Here is a 20860-nt window from a genome sequence, read left to right as displayed (position 1 = left end):
ATGGTAGCAAAAGATCATTCTAGATCTTTCTATTCCAATATATGCTGCACAGGACTGAAAACAGTCTGTAAATTTTAACAACTGACAATATCAACGCAGTTTCCAACAAAGAACTGATTAACTTTTAAGTCTATCACATTCAAATTACTAAATGAAAAATATATCTAATTAGGAAAAAACTCTGAAAAAAATCACTTTCAAAATTTAAAATCAGGCTCAGTCGTTAAGCATCTACCTTCTGGGGAGTCTGCCTTTCCCTCTCCCTCTCCTTCCGCTTGTGTCCCCCCCACCCCGCTCAAATAAATAAAATAAAAATCTTTTAAAGAGAAAAAAAAAAAACTTAAAATCATTCAGAAAAAGTTTTATGCCATAAATGTGTATGACTATTTAGCCCACTCTCAAACCTAGACAGAAAAGTAGAAGGCTCACTTTGCCAACTAAGTCTCCCAAGTTGCCAATTTTTTTTTTTTAAACAAATTGACATTTATATTCTTTTGGATCAAAGTAAAGTTTAAATAAAAGAATAAAAAGCAAAAGAAGAAAGTGAATAATTAGCAACGATTAATTGCTATTTTCTTATAAAATAACATACTTACAGCTTGATGGGCAAAAAAGCACGAGTGGCTGACCTCAGAGAAATATAACACAAAAGCTTTCCTTTATTTAAAAGCTGTCCTTTCCACAAGGTGTAGTTAAATTTATCTAAATAAAAAGAATTACACAATTCAGCCACTAGCAGCCCAGAAGCAAATACATGTTTCCTATACAAAAATAAGGGAAACACATCTAGAAACAATGTTTAAGTAGAAGAACAGCAACAACAACGAAAAACAAAATGAACAAAAACCACCCCCGACATTCCTATTTACATGAGAATTCAAGTATTAGGATTTTTGTTTCAGTATCTTTTCCCTTGCAGGGTTATTCCAGCTGCAAAAAACAACAAATCTATCTGTCTAAATGTCTTATCAGAAAGTTGAAGAGCAAAGACAATATGTTTACTGCCCTCTTATTTCCCCCAAAGGAGACTATATTAAATCCAGTTAACTACATGAATTCCTATAGCATCTCATACCTCTATTCACTCTCTTTTCATTGTGGAGAAACTTGATGACAGAAAATGTCAGTATTGCTTTCATCTTCTCTAGGTCTTATAAATCCTAAACCTCTGATAAACACAGTATTTTAAAAAGCTGAGTTGTGAAGCTTGTTTTAGTTTTTACATTTATCAAAGTACTAAAATCCTTTGATCTATTCACAGTATCAGCAGCTTCTAAGAGAGACCTTATGCCTGAACAACCAAATGTTGAAGCTACATCATAACATGGCCTCACCTCCTTTGACTTTCCAGATTTTTGTTCATTATAAAAATAAAGCAAAACACTAATTTTTTTTACAATATGTACTTATTTTTTCAATTTACAAAACTAAAGAAAATAAAAGAATCTTACCTGTGTTTCTATCTGCATTGAAACTGTTAGCTCTATAAACAAATGAAAAAACAAAAAAAGAAAAACATTACTCATCAATAACAAGAAAGTTAACATTCAGGACCTTGACATAGTGCTATTTTTAATGGTATAATGTACAAGAAAATTAAGTCCTTCATCCAAGTAGGAAGAACATATTAACTACTTATTACAACATTTAACAGATCCAAACCTACATGAAGAAATCAGTTACTTGTCTTAAATTACCATATCTGTCCAAATTTATATTATTTTTTCCAAAAACAGTCATCAAAGTCCATTAAAGTCTCTGTAAATTACTTTATTTTAGTGATGAAATTTGAAGATAGCCTCAATATATACTTAAACCTATTTATTATTAAATGTTTATTATTAAATTAAATATTAAATATTAAACCTAGTCAATAAATATTTACTAAGTGCCTATTATTTACCAGGTACAGTTCTAGGTAACAGGATTACCAGGATGAACAAAGCCCCTGCCTTCACAAAGTTTACAATTTCTGAAGAGAACAGATAACAATAAAAAATAAATAGTTTACCAGATGATGATGGCTTTAAGTGCCATGGAGAAAAAGAAAAAGAAATTAAGCATATGGGGTTAAAAATAAAAATCATGGAAGACCTTGCTGATAAGGTCACCTTTAAGGAGAGATCTGATAAAGTGTTAAATGTAAATGATGCCATGAATTGGGAAAAGAGAAGAGCAAATATAGAGATCCTGCAACAGAAGCATTCAACATACAGCAATGGGTTCAATCAATGCTCATTTTTAATGATACAGAGATCAAAGGATGGACTTAAAGAAGAAGCAAAGAAAATTACTATTCCTGGAGGTATGACTTCATAATTAAGTGCTGGGTGCCTTTTAAAGATTACTACTGTAAAGGCACTAATATAAATATATCATGGAAATCATAAATACAGAGCCACGAGAAAAATGAAAAATCACAAGTGTCTGGGTATCATATGAAGTGCTACTTATGGCTAAGGATGGATGGTTACCAGGGTTATTTGCTGACATGAAAAAAATGAACACATGATTTGATCTGGAAAACCAATGTAAGGACTGACCTCAAAAATGTATGTATTTCATGAAATGTAGCTTTTTAAAACAGTCTTTCTATATTAATAGGTATCAATTTTACCAACATTTTTCTGGAATCACCATATGGGAAAAAAATAATGGAAACTGCTTTATATTTGATCACTTTACATTAGAGCTTATAAGAAATCACGAGTGGTACTCAATAAAAATCAATCACCCAGAAGTTTTAAAAATTACCAATGCCTACACTCCTTAATAAACATTTGATTTTTTAATTGTTAGAGGTGGAATTAGAGTATCTTTTTTTTTTTTTTTTTGGTTTTGTTGGATTTTATTTTTTTTTAGCATAACAGTATTCATTATTTTTGCACCACACCCAGTGCTCCATGCAATCCGTGCCCTCTACAATACCCACCACCTGGTGCCCCCAACCTCCCACCCCCCACCCCTTCAAAATTAGAATTAGAGTATCTTTTATAGAAGCTCCCCATTTTTAGGAGAGCTAATACACAAAATTTCACTTTTAAAAACTACATTTTACTCAACTATGCAAAACTTCAGTATCAAGAGAAAAAGGGTTAACTGGTGAGGGTTAAGTAAATTTTAGTTTGTATTTCCATATAAATTACGTTCTTCACACTGACCTTTTAAAAGTCATCATGAACACTCGTGCATTTAATTAACTGCAAGGTAAGAAAAAAAAAATGGGAGAAAACAAAGAGTTCTTCCTAATTCAGCAAGGCAGGACATGTAAAATAATATTTGGGATGATGTAAAAAACTCCTAAGTCTTACCTTGATGAAGGCACAAACTTTGGAGTTTGTATATCATCTTTGTAAGTAAAAGACACAACCGCATATGGACACACATGTCTTGGTCTTCGCCTGAGTTCATCAAAGCTATACTCATAAAAATAATACTAAAAATAAGAAAATGCAAAATTAACTTCTGTAAGAAGGCAAGATATACATAGTAGAATCTTTATTTGCCTGATTTTTGAGAAATATAACACCATTTAAAAGTACCTCTAACAGAAATGGTCTTTAAGCACTGCTTGTCAATTTTTTAAAAATAATCTGTACTTTATATTCATTTTATGATATAAAATATTCTACTTCTCCTCTATCTTATCTATCTTAGATGCACTAATGGGTACTCTAAAAGCTTACTTCTGAAAAGCTGACTGCTGGGAATGTGCAACAAATGCCCTCATAAAAATGTTACAAATGGACATTTGTAAGCTCCCAAGTCAGCCCAGAAAAGTCTATTTGATGCAAAAAAGTAAAATGCTAACTAAAGACACAATCTCAACCAAATCTAGCATTTTGTTCATTATTTTTTTTAAGATTTTATTTATTTATTTGAGTGGGAGAATGAGCAAGAGAGAAAGCACAAGATGGGTGGATGGGAGAGGCAGAAGGAGAAGAGATTCCCTGCTAATAAGCAAGGAATGTGATGGGGGACTTGATCCAAGACCTAAGCCAAGACAGACATGAGCCACCCAAGTACCTCTGTTTATTATTTGAAAAGAAAAACATATTCTTGGTTCCAACTGCAGACCAAGCAGCAAAGAGGTGGTGGAAGAGATTATGAACACAGGTGACAAAGGCAGCTAATTCTCTTCTTTCTACCCATCTACTTCTCCCCTACACCTATTCACAATATTCATTAGGGTTTTGTGACTTGCAGACTAGTGATTTTCATTAAAAAAAAAAAAGTCCTAGTTTACAAACAAAGCATTGTCCTTCAAAGTCCATTCCCTTGGGAAACTACTGATTTCAATAATGCTGTTGCTGCTCTAAAAATGCCTGAAAATTTTTTGGAAACATCAAGCTAGTTTACAAGTTCTGTTAGAAAAAACCTATTTAAAAGCTACTGAATTCTGCAACTACTGTCCAAAAAGTAAAATCAAACGAGCCAGCCCAGATGACTCTGATGAATACAATTTTTGCTAAAAGCCCCCAACAATATGTCTTGCCCATTCAGTCTTCGAAAAGAGTAAATTATACTTCAATTTTAAAAAGTTTCACTTATAACTGAGTGTTTAAAAAAAAAGAAGGAAGAACAAATTTTATTTTACATAAATAAAGTGAAGATTAAAGAAAGAAAAAAAAGAGCATCTCCAGAGGTGTTAGTATACCACTCCTTTTCCCACACAATTCATCTGGCTATATACATTTTTTATACATTTGTTAAAAAAAAATAACATTCATTACTTTATACAGTAGCCTCTCCCATACACACAGTTTCACCTTCCAGTTTCAGCTTCTGTGGTCAACCATAGTCCAGAAGCAGATGTTCCTCCTTCTGACAAACAGTCAGGAGGTCAACAGTAGCCTAACACTATGTCTAGTGCCTACTGCCTGTATCATTCACCACACTTCATCTCATCACGCAGGCATTTTATCATCTCACATCATCACAATGGTGAATATAGCACAATGAGATTTTTAGAGAGAGACCACAGTAATTTTATAATCTAACTGTTCTAATTTATTATTATTGTGATTAATCTCTTACTGTGCGCTTAATTTATAAATTAAACTTTATCATAAGTATGCAGGCATAGGAAAAACATAATATATACAGAGTTCAGTACTATCCACGGTGTCAGGCATCCACCAGGGAGCCTCAGAAGGTATCCCTGAGGATAAGAGCCGGGGGAAGACTACTGTAGTCAAAAATCATATAAAAATATAATGACTATAATTTGGCAAATACATACTTTTTTACTGTATATCAATTATATCTGAATAAAGCATAAAATTTAATTCTAAGTTTGCATCTTAGAAAAATGTAAATTAAAATAAATAACACCTATCAAATCAATAGTATAAAATTACATGAATTAAGGTAATTCAAGGGGCTTCAACTTTACCCCTTGAATTTTTAAGGGGATTTTATTATACAGATCTTTCTAGGCCAGAATTTAGGCCAAGAGAAGCCAAGGCTTCAAAATGAAATGAGGTGTTTGAGGACAGCAATCATACAAAATGCCAAGTTGGAAGAAGTAGACTAAGGAATCTCAGTATTACTCTGTAAGTCTAGGGAGCCATACTATGTTTCTGAGCTGTTCTGAAAACACTGAACAAAGAGCAATGAGAGACACTCTGGTAGTATTATATGGAAACCAGAGGTTAGACTGATGTGGTGGCAGAAGGTACAGAAAGGGAAACGATTTAAATGATTTGGTGACAAACAGATATGAAGTCATAACACTGAAATGAAACCAGGTACCTACCTGAGTAAGCTCATAGGCTCTGTAAGCCAAAAGTGATGTAATTCTATTGGCATTCTTTGACACATGACATTCATGCTTTGGTGTTGGGTCCAAAGCACTTTTATTTAATATAGATTCCAAACTTTTTACACCCATGGGGTCGTATATACTCTTTATCTTACCCTAAAATAGACAAAACCTTTTAAGTTTAAGACTTAAAGTTTAAGACCTAAACTTAGTTATTGACTATATATAACATTATAAAACACAGATCACCTATGACAACAGTTCTTTCCTTTAATACCTGCTAACACTCAACACCTTTTATCAATGTTGAAGCAGTAAAAAAGACAACCATGAAAAAAAAGTGCTGTTTGAATTTGCTTAACAAGGAAATAAAAATTTTATTTATAACACCATTCACTAGCCTAAATGACATCACCAACATATTACTCTTTTCATTCTTTTCTTTGGAAGGGAAATCAAATAGATCAAAGATGGCAAACCACTCTCAAAAATATATACTAAACTAAGCAAGCTCTGAATTTAATTTAATCAAACTCCTACTAAACACAGGGCCAACTAAAATCCAAATCAAATGTTGTCCTTGATATATAAAATGTAAATGTTAAAATTACCTTCATTATTTTAAAAATAACAACATCGCCCACTGCCCCAGCTTCCAAAGGATTAGCTTGTAATAAATCAGCATACCTAGAAAGATAGATACCTAGCGAAGAGGGAAAAATTAAAGAATGTGAATAAGGGCACACATACACATACACACACACAAATTCCGGTTTTAACCTAATGATGAAAGATAAAAGGTATGACATATTAAAAAAAAAAAATGACAGTAAAGATAGCTGATATTTAACGAAGACAGAAAAAGCAAAAACAAAAAGAAGCAGAAAAAAGCAAAAACAATAAGAAACAGAAAAAAAAACCCAAATTTCTCAAAATCACCAGGACTAGACTGACTTTAAGAAAAAAAAAAAGAGAGGTAATTTCTGATCAATTTGAAGTATGCAAAATCAGAAACAAAGGGCAAAACTAGTTTTACATTATAGAACCTGAAACTATCCTCTTCTAGGAACATAACAAGACATACATGAATTTAATTTTCAGGAATGCAGCAAAATTAAATAATGTATGTTCCAGTAGCAACTTAATAGTAGATAAATGGGGAAAAAAAAAAAAGATTACCCATGGAAGGACTGCCAAGAATTGTTATTTTGGACTGGCCCACCTGTAATCCTTTTTCACATATGCTTTGGACCTAAATAAACAAAACAGTTCATCTCACCATCATTACATTAAAAACATGAAAAGATAATTTGTAAACTTGCTCTAAATAAAACCCAACCTTCTAAACTATGTAGGTTCTACATTAAGGAATTTTATATATATGACAGTTTATAACTAAATATCAATGTGAAACTGGCTTATGCTTCCAATGTAACCATAGCTGGAATCCATTTTCGTTTATACTAGGTGTGACAGATAGTCAAAATTCATGCCACTCACATATATAAACTTCCCTTTTAGAGAGAATTAGAGCTGGCAAAATATTTAAATAAAACTTCCACCTAAACATCTTCAATTGAAGGAGAAAAAAATGGTTCCCAGCACATATAACAATATAGAAGATAATCTATTTTAATAAAGGGAAGTTTATTCATTATCTAGCACATCCTAAGGAAAGAAAACAGGTTTGGTCAGAGCATTTGAAAAGCAAATTTAAAGCAAAAGTACATCTGAAAAGCAAATCACATGACAATGAAATACCTTGTCCTACTAAATCATTTCTTCCATTTACACATCATATCATTTATACTAACTTATAAAATACCAGTTTATAATTATCAAGTGTATTCTTACATTCAAAACTAGTAACTTACAATGGAAATATCTTCAAATCATTTAAGAGTTCACTCACCTGGTATCGATCAACCATAAGAAATGCATACGATTCTGAAAGTTCTTTATCTAAACGACCATCAAACTTCAGTTCTCTTCGCTTTTCTGTGAACTAAACAAAATTAAATCTATAACAACTCCTTAGTATGTGATTATGTCTTTCAAGCTAAGATCTTCAGTAATTTTATTCCTAAGAAATCCAAAATATAACCAAAGTAGAAATTATGTTTTCTCTGTGATTTCTGTGCTTCAATTTTTTTCCTCATTCTAACTAGCTCTTTACCTCATAATAATTAAATAAGCATCTAATGTTTATCAATTTTAACTAAATTTCTATTAAAATTTTACCACATTCCAAATCTCCCACAAATTTTTCAGTTCATGTTTTAGTTACCTTTGGATCTCTCAGTTTACTTAACATGATGAACTGCATACAGCAAGTGATTTAATAAATCTCTGCTGAATGACCAACTTTTGGACTATAAACTCAATTAGAACATGGAAAAGGTTTCATTTCTTTATTACTATAGCCTCAATGCCAACTATGTAAGACAAGCTCCATACGTATTGCCAGGATAAAAAAAGCGACTTTGTCTAAGTATAACTAAACTGCAAGTCACCCAAAAAACTGACTTTGACTTTTAGATACAAGCAAACAGATACATATTCAAACTATGGAGCTCACATCTAACAGATTTATATGCAGTATTCAGGCCATTACTGATGTTCAGTAATATGCTTAATCTATCATTAGAGTAAATTTTCATATAAAATTAATTAAAATTAATAAATAACCCCTATTATACCATGAAACCACAACAAACTATCAAGGTTTTAATTTTCTTGGGAGCCAGTAACGTCACAGATTCCCTCAAAACTCAATTCTGATAGCACTGGGTTAACCAACACACAAAAGCACAGAATTAATAGTATTTCATGTGCATTAGGAAACAATAAACACATAAAATATTGCTAAACATCTCATTTATATTACCTCAGAATTATGCATTCTGGCTTTTCCTAAAAATATTATAAATTTGTACATGAAACTTAATACTTTGTTTATACTTTTCCACTAAGAATATCTACTAGTGATATTAAGAGAATTCTACTCCTAGTCAGTAATTGGGGAAAAAAATTAAGCATATCTTTAAAAAATACACATTTGATTTCACTAATTATCTTCCAACGGAAACATAATACAGATTATAAATTTCATTTAATAAGCACTTAAAAGAGCAAAGGGCCTTATAAATTTATAATTAGGCCATTATACAGTAAGCTATTCCTATGCTTAAGATTAATTTTTAATAAGTTATTTTACATAATTGAACATTAATTTATCCAGATAAATAGTGATAAATCAATATTTAGAAGAAAAAAGATGTCATTTAAAACTTGTTCTCCTTTCCATAATTTGGCTTTCCTAAGAATAAGTATTTTTAAAGAAAAGGAACATAAACCAACTTCCAGGCTATTAACTGGTTCTAAAGAATCTTACAATAAGCACAATTTAAAACATACCTCCTTTTCCAAAAGTTCATTATGTATCAAGCAAGCACGTTTGTAGTTAAAATTTGTTACCGAGGTTGGTTCAAGGTAAGATGAATGAAGAATATTTAGAACATCTTCGAATTCTCGAGAGCCTGGAGTTAATGGCTGAAAAAGTGCTAAAACAACAAAAAAATTAATTTTAACATTATTCCATCTTAAATGTAGTCTCTTAAATTTTGTGGTTTTTATAGAACTTCTAAGAGAAGTTGAAAAAACAGCACCAAAGTTATCTTATTTTGTGATATTCAAAAGAGATACTTATTAATTCACTGAAGGAAAATTACAATCAGTTGTCTACATTGACCAGTTTCTTCAGCAATGAGCAACTGTCATTACAGATGAAGACAAGGTTACAGTTTTGCAAACCTTAAGAATGCTACATTAGGCAAGCTAAATTGCTTTAAACTCTCACAAGAAAGAACCTGTATATATCCTCAACTTGTCTCCACTTCTATCTTATGTTACACTGAAATAGTATGTCTAGGACCATTTATTTCAGCAAACTAAATGTTTACAGCATAAATGAACCCATAAAAACATTTAAGACACTTAGGTGTCCATAAAATTATTCTATTTTCTTTTTAGAACTAAAGTTAGAATAAAATATGCTAGATCCATTGGCTTCTTGTATTACCAACAAAGTAGTAGAACATTTGTTATGAAAACGTAGTAAACAGAAAGATGTAGAGCTTTGGAGTCAAGCCTGGACACAAATATCAAATCTAGCATTTATTAGCTTTGTGGGAGAGTCTGGGTAATCAACCAAAAATAAGTTCAGTTCTCTCATCTATAAAGAACCCTAGTCATCCTAATGACCACTAAATTCTACATTCCACACATGAGACAACACATGAAAAAACCTCTAAGCACAGCACCCAGTATAAGGACAATAAAATTGTTTATTCTCTCCCTCCTAAAACTATTCCACACCCCCACTTAATTTTTAAAATACTTAAAGTCAAATATCCGATTTGTTCGATTACTGGTCTAATAATTTCAAATTTCCACTTCATGCATGAAATAGTTTAACTTACTAATTTCAAAAGTCTAAACATATAAATGCTCCCCAAGCCAAAAAAGGAACCACTTATATTTCACTGTATATAGAAGCATCCATAGAACTTATGTAATACTATATTTACCTTAACTTCTTTTGAGATACTATTTCTTAACAGTGAATAAATGTCAGTCAAAATACTTTAAGGCTACTACTAAAAACAGTGTTCTGCTTATACATATTCTTAAAGATACTAGAGAGCAGCTAATAAACTGTTTACTATTTTCATATATAGCATTAAGCTTTAAAGGACATGATGTCAAATAACCTATCCATACATCCATTTACCACACTACGTATATATTACAAAAGTGTCTGTAAAAATGTAACATTCAATAATAAAATGTATATAAACAGTTCCTACTACTTTGGGCTCCCACATTAAAGCAAAGATAAAGCCAACAAACTTATGATGCAATAGACACTAACTTGGGATAAGCAGGGGGAAAAAAAAATCCCTCAAAAAAACATACTATTAAATATAAAAATATGTCCTAAATTCAAATTTGTAGATGAATATACTCAATAATCTATTGATTGTTAAGGTCCACAGGATCAAGAACTGTATCTGCTTTGTTCCTTACTCTATCATATGCCAATAGCTAGAACTGTGAGCAATGGCCCCCAAGCAAGTTGAATTAAAATTAAGTTAGTAAAGAAAATAAGAAAAACTTTGTCAAAGATTTTAAAAAAAACTGAATACAAATATATTCTACAACTACCAAAGTATCACTGCTATCATCTTAAGTCTTAAAATTTCAACAATTCAGTAATATGTAAAACAAAATGAAAGCTTAAGAGAGGAAGAAATACAGCCTCATTCAAATCTGTTTTACAGAATGTGGTAGAAAAAAAATCTTTGTGACTGTTCCCAACTAAGTTGGGAAAAACTTGGCAACGAAAACATCATGTGGAATAGTCTTTATAGGCTTTCACATCCAAAATGAGTTAAGTATGATTTTAAAAATTGGGTTTTATGAAGGTCTGACTTTTGTTTTTAACAAAGTGACTTCAGACATCTAAAATGCTCCCCCCTAAAGTACCATATGGCTTTAAACTTCTATGAAATTTTACATGCTTACATAAATTATTTTACTTTGTTAAGCTGTCCCAATACTACTTCCACCATTGATCTAATCATAAATGAAAAAAATTAAATATATAATTTATTAATTAAATATAAATTATATAAACTTATATAGAAGTTAACATTCCAATTCTCAGAGAAGTACTAAACAGTTGTTTTATTCCAAGGTATGTCCTATAGTCATGTCAAATGTACTCAAGTGGACTGAAGGGCAGGGGAAACTGTAGACAAAAATAGAGAAAAAAAATGCATATGTCCCGGTATTTTATATTTTAAATGACTCTTTTGGCTTTACTACTTAGGCCAGTTAAAATTTTCCCTCCTCCCAGTCATCATTTCTACAGAAGTAATGTTGTAACTATTTTTAAGGATTTCAAGTCAATGTGCTGATAATAATTAGAAATTTAACAAGTGTATGTTCTGAATGTACATTCCCTCACGGCCTATTTTATACTTAATAATCCTCAACCCTGAACATCCTTTGGTCACTTCTCTTAAAGAGAACACATATGTATCATAATCTTAATTATGGGTCATTATCTGAGGCAGTAGTAAACAACCCTGCAATTATCCCAATGGGGAAAAGAACATTTTATACAGTAATTATTTCACTTAAAGTATCCGAAATATTTTTCTCTGGATTCTGACAATTACTGAGTCTAATCACTAGCAGGTCATTATTACTATGCAGATACTATACTAAGTGCTTTACATGCATTATCTCATTTAATCATTAAAAACTATCCTATGAAGTTCAATTATACCCATTTCAAAATTAACCTAACAGCTAACAGCTAATATGGCCCAATGTTACATAGTTAATGAATAAACAGAGCAGGTGGGATGAAAATTCAGGCTGCCTAGCTCCAAATCTCGTATCCTGAGGTCTAAATAAAAGTCAAGATTTATGTATGTATATACAAGAGCTGAAACTAATTACAGAGCTGGAAAAATTAAATCGTTTCTTCATTTTAGATCAAGAAATCATATAGAACACTTAGACACAAGAAATTAGGTGTGAAAGGAAAAGAACTTGACGTCCACGATTATGCTTTCTACCTCATGTGTCTTCTGTCAAATCTCTTTTCTCATTTCAATACATTTAACAGAACCAAAAACCATCACACTTTCTTTTTGGTTTATAAAAGTTAACAGAAGTAACAATAGTTCCTTCACACATTGAGAAACATATTGCTTATTTACAGGATTTCTATCAAATACATGTCAGACACATGGGTAATGAGTTGACTTACATAATTCATAAGGCTTCCTTAATGACAAAATTGATTATAGATGTTTTATGGGACTCAAAAGCAGATTTAGAAAGACATTAGGAAATTATAATTCAGACAAGGAAAATGACTGTATCACAGAATTAGAGCCAGAATCCAGGTCTCCTGACTTCGTATTATCCATACTATTTTTTTTTAAACTGGTAGCATACAAAACATACTCAATTTAATGTTATATTTAAGCAGCTGGAATGGACATAAAATTTAGGTCACGAAACAGCTTGGTTCCTTAGTCAAAGGAACATTTCTTCCAATTACTTTTACCAATTTACTTAGTTCAAAGTCATGTATTAAGATGTGCATATGTAAAATAAATCATATATACATATATGTAAAAACAAGCTAACTTTTAAAATAAAAGACCACTGTTACTAAAACATATAAATAAAACAATGTGAACTACACATTCCAATTTAAAGTAATTCATGGAAGAAAAGAGCCCAAAGGTGGGCTCTGGATCATGTGTGTTCTGTAATTCTCTGAATCTCTCTCTCTACTGGTATTGATTAAAATACAACAAATATCCATGTTCTTCCCAGTAACTTACTTGAAAGGTTTTAAAAATCATTTTTCTTCAGTCTAATAAAATTGCCAGACATAATACCTTTGGAATGGAGGTTTCATCTCTAATCAAGATTGAACATACTGGGGTGCCTGGCTGCCTCAGGTCATGATCCTGGGGTCCAGGGATCAACCCTAGCATAAGGCTCCCTGGTCAATAGAAGTCTGCTTTTCCCTCTCCCTCTGCCGCTCCCTTACCCTCTGGTGCTCTAATAAAGAAAATCTTCAAATACATATACACACGCATACATACATTTAAAATAGCGCAGAAAGGAAAAGAGAGACAAGTATAAATATGAAACTGTTGACTTTTTCTGGCTTAGGGAATAAGTCAAAGAAAATTTTACTTCTATTATTTAAAACATATACACACCGATCAAATGTTTTATATGGGTGACTAGATTCTGCCTATACTTCCCTGCTTATTTCTATATAGGGAAATCTGTAGTACTTAGAATCCAATCATCCATATACAACTACTAAACACCATGCAAATATCCTTAAAGGAGACTTTGCCCCAAAATCTTCAAAAAGACAACTGCAAATTCTGTGGGAAAAGATGGTTATTGGGGAGGAGAACTAGCCATTAATTCTGCTAGAATAGACCAGTATGGATGCGAGTATATGAGTAGTCAGTCTTGTGCCCCACAGAAAACATTAACCAATAAAACACTTTCCAGAGAGTGAATCATCACTATTTCATTCCCCAGAAACTTTGGAAGGAAAAATTCTATCAAACTACCAATTTTAACTTGCTTTTAATGACTTATAGTATTATTAGATTTTAAAGTAAAAAAAAAAAGGCAAGAGTGAAACATCTACTGACAAAATGCAATTGTACAATTTGGTTAAACGTCGTTAACAGTGCCTCTTTACACTACAGAAAATAGCCCAGCCAATAACACCACAACATATATCAAAGAGTAAATTTTACTCTTTTAGTCAACAGTTACATCACTTAATCTGTCACTACTGATTAAATGTGTTAATTTCATAATGAATGTAAGTTCTGAATCTCAAAATACCCCAGAGATGAAGATATACTAAATATTTCTAAACATAACAGAGGTTAAAACCTTTTTTTTAATAGATCAGATCAAAAGCTAACAAAGACACTTGTATCACAAAAAAAGACTTGCTACAGTTTGAGTAGTGGTAAGTACTATACACCTAAGTTCAAATGCCAACTCTACCTTTTACTAGCTGTATGACCTTGACAAGTTAATTGACTTCTCATTACTTTGGTTTCCTCATCTGTAAAATGGGAATAATATCTACTATGCAGAATTGTTGAGATTTAGTTAGTATGTACAAATTGCTTTAAACAATGCCTACAACTTACTAATAAGCACTATAAAGTGTTTGCCAATATTATTAATTAGAATGGAGGCATTCTGGATGTTATGCTATTGTCAAGACCAAAAAAAAAAAGAACTTGAAGTCAGCAAGTCATACTCACACAGTACTTAAGGTATCAAAAATAATCAAGTCATAATGTTAAATTTCACTGGAAAAGCATAGTTACAAGCACAGGTCTGCCATATTAAAATATGAATGCAAAAGAATCTTTGATGCTGAAAGGTTCAGAGGTATCTACTGAAAATGATCTAATATTCATAAGAGACTCACATGACCACAACTAAAATCTAGCCAAATCTGGTACACGGTGATACCTTTCAGGAGGTGATTTGGAGATGCAATGTGAAACTAGAGCACCTGCTGTACTATTTCTGATAAAGCATTTTTTTAATGATGGGAAAGTTCAATTTTCCTATTAAATTCTATCAGCAAGCATGATCTACTTTCAGCTTGGACAGGATAAAGTTCATGGTGATAAAAGAGCTGCTTATTTAACTTTTAAAATCTCTAATTAAGTTGTTACTGCATCATTGAACAGCTGCTTACTGCATAAATTATTTTCACTAAACATGAAAAAAGTCTAGTGTGTTTTATAACCTCCCTGACAAGACAAAGGTTGACAACCTTTGGCTTCTAAGTGAAAACAGAAAACAAATTTTCCCCAAGGAGCATCAGACTCGGGAGAAAATGAGGTTTTGGATTTCCTAATTCCTCAATTATGTTCACTTTTAGTGTGTTCAAATAAAGCCTATTTTACAGCAACCTCTGGATTTACCTAATTTAAAAAACCACATGTAAACACAATGCCTTTCAACATTTCCTGGTGACTTCCCTCATCTCAAACCAAACTATGAGGATTTCTGCAACATTCTGGTCCTATCAAAAGTTAAGAGATGGTAAATCCATGGTTTAAGATGTACCATAAACCATACTCTTGGGCACTTAGAAGAGAAAAAAATTAAAAGAAAGATGAAAAAAATGGACTTCAAAGTTTTATTAAGCTAGGAACAAGAAAAAAAGCTCAATCTCCTACCTCCTTAACAGAGCCCACCTGAATGTACTTTCAACCTATTCTCTGCCAATTGGTAATTCAGGTTGAGCATCTGAATTTCCTCATATAGATTCTACCATTCATCTTAACTAAATAAACCAAAGAATTGACAGCCCTGACCTTTACAAGTATCCTCCTGAACTCTAAAATACATTAATTCACTTAAAGATATTTCTAGAAACATTCCTCATGCTAGCGGGCAAAGGTAACTTCATTTTTGTCAACATCATTTCTCACACCAAGAATTTCTTTGGCTTTGTCATGGAAATAGAAATTAACAGTTTGACTTTATTTGTATCTTATGGGTAATAGGCTCTAACAATTTCAGTTGTGCAAATGAAGATGGGTAAGCAATGGAAAAAGGAAGCTCATGCTTAATTCAAGATTCCAAGTCTTTACACTAAGATTTAAATTACAAATTAAAAAGTTTATGCAAAAAAAAAAGCCTTTAATTTTCCAAAAAGTGAATCATGAAAAACTGAGCCAAGCAGTAAAACAAAAAGAAATTTTAAATTGACTAAATCCAGAATATCCTAAATCACTGGATAGTCAAAAATAGTATAATAGAAAACGGTAATACTAATTTTGATCTCCATTAGAAATGTGTCATAATATAGCATTAAATTTTAAAAAAGGTAAAAGTAGTTCATGTAACTGTTCCTATATTGGTTCCACTATCTAGACTGGCCTTTTAAAAAAACAAACCAAAACCAAAAAAACAAAAAAAAATCTGAAGTCTTCTCGTCTGCAAGATCAAGTTGGTGACTCTTGGGCATAAGCGAACTTCTATTTTTTTCCACAGGGAAATTACTGCACCAAGAACCTACCTTCCCATTCTTCGGAAATACAAGAGAAAACATACTAAAGTTTGGATTTAAAGAGAAAGACCTATATAATCTAACGCTTCAAAAACAAGGGGAAAATTCTATATGGAAATGAGGTGTGATGGAAAATACCAGTGTGCATGGATCACATCTAATGGAGATTTCTTAACAAGAGGAGACGCTGACATCAAGCAAATTTCAAGTAGACAGAGCTGAAGAATTTCCAAAGGGAGAAGCACTTGTGGTCCTCTGAATGCAATGGCCTTGGAGAAAGCCCCAGAATCCATGGCCAAGGGCTATTTCCACAGTGAGACTTGTCAGAAGCATCCTTAGGAGGACACACCAGCTTCTGTGCCTTCAGGGGCTGGGAGGGAGGGGCGCCGAGCACCATCTTTCCTCTCTGGGAGCTGCAGCCTTACGGACAAGCTACTTCCAACTTCCACGGGGACAGGGGGAGCAGGGGAGCGTGGTTCCACCGCTTTCCTCTCGCACCAGGCGCAGCAGCTGGGTGGCCGTGGCAGTGAGGGGAGAGGCGGCTGGCGCTGCATGCGTGTTTACGTGTCTCGGATGGGTGTGGGAAGAAGAGACAGAGAGGTTCTAATGAAAAGATGGAGGGGAGAGAGAAAGAGGGGTTGGGGAAGAGGGGAAGCACCACCTTTCTTTTCTCTGCTCTTCCTGGGGATCTGAAAACTCCTCCTAACGGGTCTTTCGGGCTCTTCGGGGCCTTTGAGGAGAGCGGCCGCGCCCGCCTCAGACGAGTCCTGAGGCTGCTCGTGGCTGACGCTCGGGGCGGCCGAGGCCGCAGCGGTTTCCTCAGGCCCGGCGCCGCCGCCGGGCTCCGCTATGCTGAGGCCGCCGCCGCCGCCATTTTGTGGGGAGGACTCAAGCTCCGGAAGCGCCTGCTTCATCTCGTCGTCTCCGCCGCCGCCACTTTCCCAGCTCGCGTCCGTCGGCGGAGAGGCCTCCGTCTCCCCAGCAGTCGCCATCGCGCCGGCGTGAGGAGCTCCGGGAAGCTTCTGCCGGCAGGGTCGGAGGGGGTGGGGGGAAGGGGCGGCGGGCTGGCCTCGCCACCGAGCTGCTCTCAGCCCACCCACCCCCTTCCCCCCGTGGCCGCGGGTCGCGGTCCCGACCCAGCAGCCTCTCGGGGGCCCCAAAGCTGGCGCCCCAACCCCGCAGCCCGGCCCCAGGAGCCGCTCCTCGCTCTGGCAGTTCTGCCGGCCCCGCCACTCAACGTGCTCGCGTCGGGGCCGAGAGGGGGCGGGCCCGCCGCGGGCCGCTCCGCCAATGGGGGTGCGGCGCCCGCCTCCGCGTGTTAGGATAGACGGCGCAGGGGGGCGGAGCCTTAGGGCGACCGAGCCCGCCAAAAGGGGCGACGGCAACGCCCTGCTAATATCTCGACGCCGCGGACCTCTTTGGGGTGGACAGAGTTTAAGGCGAGCTGCAAATCCTCGGACCGCTCCTGGCCAGCGCTGCAGGGGAGGGAGGTGCGCCTGGACGGGTCCCGCGAGCCCAGGCGTCGACTATGGTGGTAAGATAACCTCTATCTCCGCGCACGAGTTTCCTCCACCAAAAGACGACTCAAGCAGTGGATGCCGGAGGAACTGTGAATTATTCACGTGCATATGTGGGCCTGGAGAGGAGATAAGACAATGGACTACAGCGATAACAACCTGAAAGCCTCCGAGCCCCGGCATCTGCCTTTCCAACGGGATCTTGCATCTTTTCAATACATTCTTCCCGCCCCCTTTGACCTTCAAGGGTTACAACCAGTGGCATGCTTCCAGCCCATAGTCAATACCTGGGATCCTTAAATGTGACTTCACAGCCTAGTGTTAACGGAATTTGGTTCTGGGGAACTTAAAGGGAGGGAGAGGGGGTTGCTGACTTCTAGACCTTTTTCGTTTGATGTTTTGAGTTTTCCTGTATAAAAGAAATCTAGAAGTTTACTGCCACATTAAAAGATACAGAGCAGGTGGTCGGTCGGTCTCCCTTAAAACAATTTGTCAAGAGGAAGTCGTTTTAAATACTTGATGCTAACTAAATTGAAACTACTATCATGGGTTATCTTGAGTACAGACAGTATTCACGGGGTGCACTCTGTATGCCAGGCACTGGACAAAGCAGTATACATGCTATAATCTCCATTTAATCCTCACAACAACAGATATCAGGAAGATCTATTATGCACAATTTAAATAAGTGTTGCAAGACATTGAACAATTTAATAAGATCAAAATTTGAAACCAGATCTATTTAACTCCTACAGAGTACTTGCACTTCACTGCTTTTTCTAAAACTTAATCTTCACAGCAGGACTGCACCTTTAATGAATTTTGCGGATGAAGAAATGAGGATAGATATTTTGCTCAGTCTCCAAGCAGCGGGATCAGGATTGAGACCCAGATCTCCATTTTCAAATTCCCGCTGTCTCCCTAGGAGTTGATTGACCAAATCTATATAATTATAATAAAACCCTGGGCCTTGCCACCTGGGTACTACTTGAAGAGCATTTCCCAAGGGCAACAGGAAAGTCAGATTCCTATGTCCCATATTAAATAACATCTCAGCTAATATGGAAAAGCTAATCAAGCTTGGCCAATCTATTTGCATCAGCTCTGTAAATCATAGAAAAGTGAGTTTCAAACAATCACTTCTTTTATTACATGGTTAATGTAAAAACCTTTTTAAATACTGATGAAAACACTAGGGGCTATGTTGAGACAAAACACTACATTATTTTAAGTTAAAAATAACCTTTTAAACTTGGGGAAAGAGACTTTACTTAATATAAAAGAGGCTACAGAAGATCAGAAACTCAGATGTTGAGGTCTCCAGATGGTAACTCTCTTTTTTGTTGGTTCATTAAAGGCATCCCTACAAGCTCATTTTTATAAGATTTAAAGATAAATAAGCCCTAACTGAAGGCTGGTGCCATTACTCAAATAACAGGCTTTTGTCATTTGCTCAGCAAAAGCCAACTTTACCTGGAAAGTAGAAACCCTTAGGCTATGAATAAGGCAAATACACAGGTTGTTGGTAGAGTACCTAAAACTAGGCCAGAGAAACCATTTTTACAGAGATTGAATCTTAAATTTTGTATGGACAAAATTTTTTCCATCCCAAAACATTTATTTAAAAATAATTTTAATAAATTTATCATTATACCTTATAGGGTAGAAAAAAATCGGGAATCTTTAACATATAATTTTAACTATTCAGTTATAGATAGCAAAAAGTTTTAGGTTTAGTTGGAGCACATTATGAATATTCAATATTAAAGATATTTTTTAATTGCTTACTGGGAGCTAAGCACTGCTATGCACTGAGGATGTAATGGAAGCAAATGGACATGGTTACCTCCTTTAAGTTTACAGGCAAGTGGGGAATATATGTAAATTAGGATCTATGGTGATGGCTAAGCAGAGACAAAGAATCAACTACAAGAAAGGGATAGAGGGGGGCACCTGGGTGGCTCAGCGGGTTGGGCGTCTGCCTTCAGATCAGGTCATGATCTCAGGGTCCTGGGATCGAGCCCTGCATCGGGCCCTCTACTCCACAGGAAGCCTGTTTCTGCCTGCCTCTCTGCTTACTTGTGGTCTCTGTCTGTCAAATAAATAAAAATAAAATCTTTAAAAAAAAAAAAAGAAAGGGATAGAGGGGGCATAAATTTGCTAAATCCTACCTATCTCAGGAAAACGAACACAGTAAGACAGGCTATCCATATGTGTTTTTATATATGCATGTACATATATGTATGTACATATACATATATGTTTATGTACACTAGACAGTACATATATTTGGTAGAGGTGGGGGAATGCAAGTGGTGGCACCATTACAGATGTTCATGGTTCTGGAACAAGGGCTATCAAAGGTTAAAAGTATAAAACTTATGTTGTCCCCTACCCACAGGAATGAACAAAACAATAACACAAAGAACATTAGAGAACAATATGAGACAGTATATAATTAAATATCCAGGGACCATAATCACCTTTTAAAACTTGGAAACACAAAAAAATAACTCAGTTCAACTTCTCGTTTTAAAAATAGGGAAAGACAGTGGCCCAAGATCACACTGCCAGCTAATAAGAGTTAACATTTATTGAGCACTTCCCATGTGTCAGGCACTGGTATAAAAGTTTTGTATGTATTATCTCATTAACCGCCCCCCCCCCCAAAAGTACCAATGCCATCTCTATTTTGCAGATAAACAAGCTGAGTGGTTATTTAACTTTCCTAAGGTCATTTAGATCATAGTGGCAGAACTAAGATTCTAACCCAGGCAGTCTGCCTCCAAAGCCCATGCTCTTAATAACCTCTATATGCTAACTTCTCTTCTAAGTGGTAAAATAAAGTCCAGAACTCAGTGCATTTTCCCCCACATAATTTCGCCTCTCTTCCTCAAACAGTACTTT

At 35.0% G+C, this 20860-nt stretch overlaps 1 protein-coding gene across 4 annotated transcripts in view; it reads right to left on the bottom strand.

Moving 5' to 3' along the window:
* TASOR (transcription activation suppressor) overlaps positions 1 to 17641 on the bottom strand; it is a 53444-nt gene extending 35803 nt beyond the window's left edge. For 2 of the 4 annotated variants that reach the window (XM_047691617.1, XM_047691628.1), the window contains exons 1-9: positions 17098 to 17641; positions 9182 to 9327; positions 7677 to 7769; positions 6944 to 7016; positions 6376 to 6467; positions 5759 to 5920; positions 3312 to 3436; positions 1452 to 1483; positions 597 to 702 (exon numbers count right to left, since the gene is read on the bottom strand). In XM_047691617.1, coding sequence (XP_047547573.1) covers positions 597 to 702; positions 1452 to 1483; positions 3312 to 3436; positions 5759 to 5920; positions 6376 to 6467; positions 6944 to 7016; positions 7677 to 7769; positions 9182 to 9327; positions 17098 to 17428 — 1160 coding nt within the window. In that variant the 5' untranslated portion in view covers positions 17429 to 17641. The remainder of the gene's footprint in view (positions 1 to 596; positions 703 to 1451; positions 1484 to 3311; positions 3437 to 5758; positions 5921 to 6375; positions 6468 to 6943; positions 7017 to 7676; positions 7770 to 9181; positions 9328 to 17097) is intronic. The other 2 variants (XM_047691639.1, XM_047691646.1) reach the window with 1 other exon arrangement.
* Positions 17642 to 20860: the final 3219 nt, after the last annotated feature.

This window comes from Lutra lutra, chromosome 1 (assembly GCF_902655055.1).
Source record: "Lutra lutra chromosome 1, mLutLut1.2, whole genome shotgun sequence".
Lineage (NCBI taxonomy): Eukaryota > Metazoa > Chordata > Mammalia > Carnivora > Mustelidae > Lutra > Lutra lutra.
The sequence above is the reverse complement of the archived record's forward strand: the minus strand, read 5'-3'. Positions and strand labels throughout refer to the sequence as shown.